The sequence below is a fragment of the Notothenia coriiceps genome, unplaced genomic scaffold (assembly GCF_000735185.1).
Source record: "Notothenia coriiceps isolate Sejong01 unplaced genomic scaffold, NC01 NC01_scaffold00027462, whole genome shotgun sequence".
Taxonomy (NCBI): Eukaryota; Metazoa; Chordata; class Actinopteri; order Perciformes; family Nototheniidae; genus Notothenia; species Notothenia coriiceps.
The window spans coordinates 13211-17781 of record NW_011360163.1 but is presented as its reverse complement, the minus strand read 5'-3'; the positions used below and the strand labels follow the sequence as shown (position 1 = coordinate 17781).

The 4571-nt window shown below is 42.6% G+C and overlaps 1 protein-coding gene across 2 annotated transcripts in view; it reads right to left on the bottom strand.

Annotated features, from left to right (window-relative positions):
* cdyl (chromodomain protein, Y-like) overlaps nt 1-4571 on the bottom strand; it is a 27668-nt gene that overhangs the window by 11536 nt on the left and 11561 nt on the right. For both annotated transcript variants that reach the window (XM_010785248.1, XM_010785247.1), the window contains exon 2: nt 897-1506. In XM_010785248.1, coding sequence (XP_010783550.1) covers nt 897-1506 — 610 coding nt within the window. The remainder of the gene's footprint in view (nt 1-896; nt 1507-4571) is intronic.

The following is a 4571-nucleotide window of genomic DNA, read 5'->3' as shown; positions in this document are numbered from 1 at the left end:
ACATTTGGTGCAACATTTACCAATTTTAATGCAAATGAGCCTTATTGCAAAACTGGGGAAAAATCAGTAACGGCCCGTCCACACAGCAGCTTTAAAAAAATCTTGAAAATCTTGGAGCTGGGCGTGTCTGAAAGCTTGGGGATTTTTTGCGACCAACGACCAATCACATGAATCTCCCGCCCCCGACATACAAAGCAATAGCAATGTTAAAACGAAGTAAACTGGATATAAAATCCCCAAACAGGCGAAAACCTACCAGTTTCACCCACTGTCTCTGCCACCTCCCTCCATGCCTGGTTCCTCCAGTTTGTATCCCGGTAAGTTATTAGCGACTGGTCATAAAGAACCGGTTGATTTGCTAAAGCAATAACTAATTTCTCCTCCATTTTCAGGAATATAGAAAATGAACTGCGGTCTGGCTCTCCCAGCTTGCACGCGGTTTGATTGGCTAGCGCTTGTACTGTCAGATTTGCATAAACAGGATTTGATTGGCTGACGCTTCCACCTCAGCTTAAAAAAAATCCTGGAAATCCTGGAAATCTTCGCTTTGCTTCCCCACAATGCAGTTCGGCGAAAAGCGAGGCAAAGTGACGTCACCCCATTCAAAGTGAATGGGCAGAGAAGCGCTGGAAGCGTTGGAAGTTTTTTTTAACGCTGCTGTGTAGACGGGCCGTAATGGTTACACAAGGCAAAAAATCGTTATGACATCATAAAGTGGCCAAAATCTGATCAGCTCATTTTCAGAGAGGTTTTTATATAAATGGATCAGGACAAAAAGTGAGCGAATCTTTTTTCCTGACATTTTCATAACCTCTTTACACAGAGGGGACACATGTTGATGTATAAAATACAGGCAAAAGTGGATTTTGCATAACAGGTGACCTTTAACATCTTACCTAGCTCAGTGGTGAACTGTGGTCCAGTGGTTTCCATGGCTCCTAGTTCTCTTTCCGCTCTGTCCAAAGGGAGTCTATGTGGCCTTGCTGCTGTCCTGTACATGAGAGGGTCCATGTCTCCATTCTGCAGTCCGTTATAAGGGACCCTCATTGGAGGAACAAAGTGATGCCCTCCCGGTGGAAGAGCCTTGTACGTCATAGCTTTTCTTATCCGATCCCCTAAGGCATGTTTCCCAGGTCCAACAGCCACCTTCTTCTGCTTCTGTGTGGGACCACCTGACCCTGAACTTCCTATCCCCAGAACAGCTCCTACTCTAACTCCAACAGCTGGGCCAAACGTCCTTTTTTTCTTTCGGGTCTCAGACCGAGCTCTGGAGTTTTCTGTAGCAGATGGCTGGCTGGTGATAAGGGGCTCCTGACGATTTTTTGGAACCTTGGGCCGTTTGTGTGAAAGCAGTTTCAGGCTGTTGTACTGGTCAATAAATTCCTCGCAGTGCAGTAGGTGGTGCTCTGGCTCCCATGTGTCCTCCTTACTGCCATAACCTTTCCATCTTATCAGGTATTCCCACTTGCCCTTCTTGTTCCGCCTCTTGTCCACGATGCGCTCCACCTGAAGGCAACATACAAAGAAATTAGGAAAGGTTTTATAGAATAAAACATGATGTCAATGATGACCAAAGTAATGTGACTATGTTTTTTGCCATAATCAAGTATTGCTGTAATTATGTACAGTTTGATTTTTAACTGTATTTTGAGCCATTGCTAGGGAGTATAAAAATGCAAAAAATGATATATTGTGTGACATTTGTCGTGTTCAATATTAGGGCTTATTCTCTGAGATGAGCTACAAGCTGCTATCATCGTTAATCCTTAAACATCAGCTTTTGGAGGCCAAACCAAACCCAGAAAAGCCTGTGTAATTTAGAATATATTAGACCAGCTGAGAGCATAAAACATCAGCAAATGCTTATTTTGACGAAGGTACTCTATTATGTGCATCTACGAAATAAATCCAGTCTAAAAAGGGACACTTTTCAGAAAATACACAAATTCTTATTCAATTAAACTACGTGACTACGGTTCTGGTGTCTTTCTTTATCAGCATAGTAAGAGAACAACCTGAATGTAATAAAGGATGGCATATAACACCAACACATATACATTTGAATTAAAAAAGGAAGATGTTGCATATGGCAATGACATATTCCATCATTTGCTAAAGGACTAACTATGACATGATTGTCTACAAACTTGCAACCAATCACTCAACTAATCAGAGTGTGAATCATTGCTTTGCAATTCGACTTGATTGCATTCAACTTGATTTGCAAGCCAGAAGGTGCTGATAAGACTCTTCTGAGCAGTACCATAGTTTCATATTAGCACATACAGTACATCCCTCTTTCACAGAGACAGGGTTTTGGCAGACTAAACTTGGGGTTTTAATGCCATTGAAAAGGAGCAGGAAGTAAACTAAAAGGTAATATTTTGTGACTCCTTTAATGTAAATTCTGGTGGTTTTCGATTGACCAAATCTGTATGAAAGGTTTTGATATTATATACTCATTTAATCCAAACATTCAAATGTTTGACTACATCACCAAAAAGTATATAACACACAGGAAACAGACAAAATCACACATCAACTCACATAAAAACAGCCTTACCCCACACAAACATAGACTGTCAGCACCACCTATTCTCAAAATATGCAAGTCCAAACCTGCACCATTGATGAATGAATACAGGTTTTGGTTGAATATCTATGCGTAATCTTCTTTATCACTGCCTGACTTCAGGGTACATTTATGCTGACAAACGCATGACGTGCAATATACAAATCACAAGCATCCTCAGGCATCTTCTGATTTTAGTGTCTAATAAGAAACAGTTACTCTAAAACAGGGATCAGCAACTACATTTGTTCAAGGGCCAACATTATTCCTAGAGACACTTTCGGTCTAGTAGCCTCACTTCTAATATTTTGCTAAACATTTGCTAGATACATGTTGGCTAGCTAATGAGCTTCACATATCAATTTGAAAAACTGCGAGGCTCCACTTGCAGCCCCCCTCCTCCGCACCACAGTTACTCTGCTGCGAGACGCTGCATGCAACCCCAACCCTGACTGACTTCCTGCGTCCCTGTGTAACTGGTAAACCGATAGAATTGGATCATAAAATCGTGGTGTTTTTGCAACTTCAGCATAGGGGATTGGGATGTTTATTGAATTTCGGTTTAACACATGTATGGCTCTGCCACTCAGCGCTGCTGCTTGCTTCTAGAGATGGGTGAGTCCTGATTCATCCGGATCATTAACCCGGATCGCAGTAATGAGCTGGTCGTGACGAGTCTCCCAAGTCCTTTGAGTCCTACTCCTGGTGACGTACAAATTAAAACTATAAATTGCGTCACTCGCCACCCTCCTTATAACATGTAAAATCACATTACAGCGTACCCCAGTCCATCTGCCTAGCCTTTAGCAAGTAGGATAGCTGCCAGAAGTTATGGTTTGGCTCAGGGGACGCGGATCAGTGCATCTTCTTGCAGACTCGTGCGGACTCAGAGCCGTAACCGTAGCAGATCCAGAGATCCAGGCAGACTCATCATGGACGAGTCAACAGCAGACTCAGATTCGCAAATCCTGACTCACTGAATCATGGGAACTTCCTTCACTTCCTGCAGACTCGTGGGGACTCAGAGCCGTAACCGTATTGCAGATCCAGAGATCCAGACTCGTCATGCACGAGCATAGCCGCGGGAAATGGGAAGTAATTTTACTTAGGGGTTGCGGATAAAAGTGGGGAGATATTTCAACAGCAGTAACATGAAGTTTTTCAAATGTACACCATTCGCAGCACCGCCTCTAGCACCCCTACTTCCCGCGGCTATTGTGCACGAGTCAACAGCAGACTCAGAGAGAGAGACAGCAAGCGCATTTCGTGGCATCTGCGGGCAGTGGCAAGTACTTCCGGCATCTGCCACGGAGGCCGCAACTTCGTGGTATCTGTGGCAAGTATATGCCACAGATGCCACAACTTGCCGTGGCAAGTATATGCCAAAACCATGCCACAACTTGACGTGGCAAGTATATGCCACAACTTAGATATGCCACAACTTGCCGTGGCAAGTATATGCCACAACTTGCCGTGGCAAGTAAATGCCACAAGTTAAGAGTTAAGAGAAGGTTTACGGTAGCTGCCACTCGCCTTCCGTGGCAAATGCTGATATTTAAACCCGTATTTATCGCGTAAAATGTCGCTGTTTTGGCATGACTTTTAATCGGACTGATCTGCTGATGATCTGTTACTGATGGTCCGATCATATTTTTCAAAAAGATTAAACATTATATGTTCTATAGATTTTACTTGGAGAACGTGGTTTGTTAAAATAAATAAACGTGCTATTTTTATGATAATACTCAAGATATATTATTAGTAAGTTGACATAAAGATCTAACATTGTTGACCAGAGGTGGGAAATAGGCTAACTTGTATACTCAAGTAGGCTACTGTACTTGTGATTTAGAAATAGCCTACTTGTACTTTAGTTGAGTATGTAAATGGTAGGTTACGTAGTAGGCTACTTACCCCACTACAATTCAGAGGTAAATTGTGTAATTGTAGCCTACTCCCCTACATTTATTTAATACGCTACCTTTAGTTAAGTCTACAA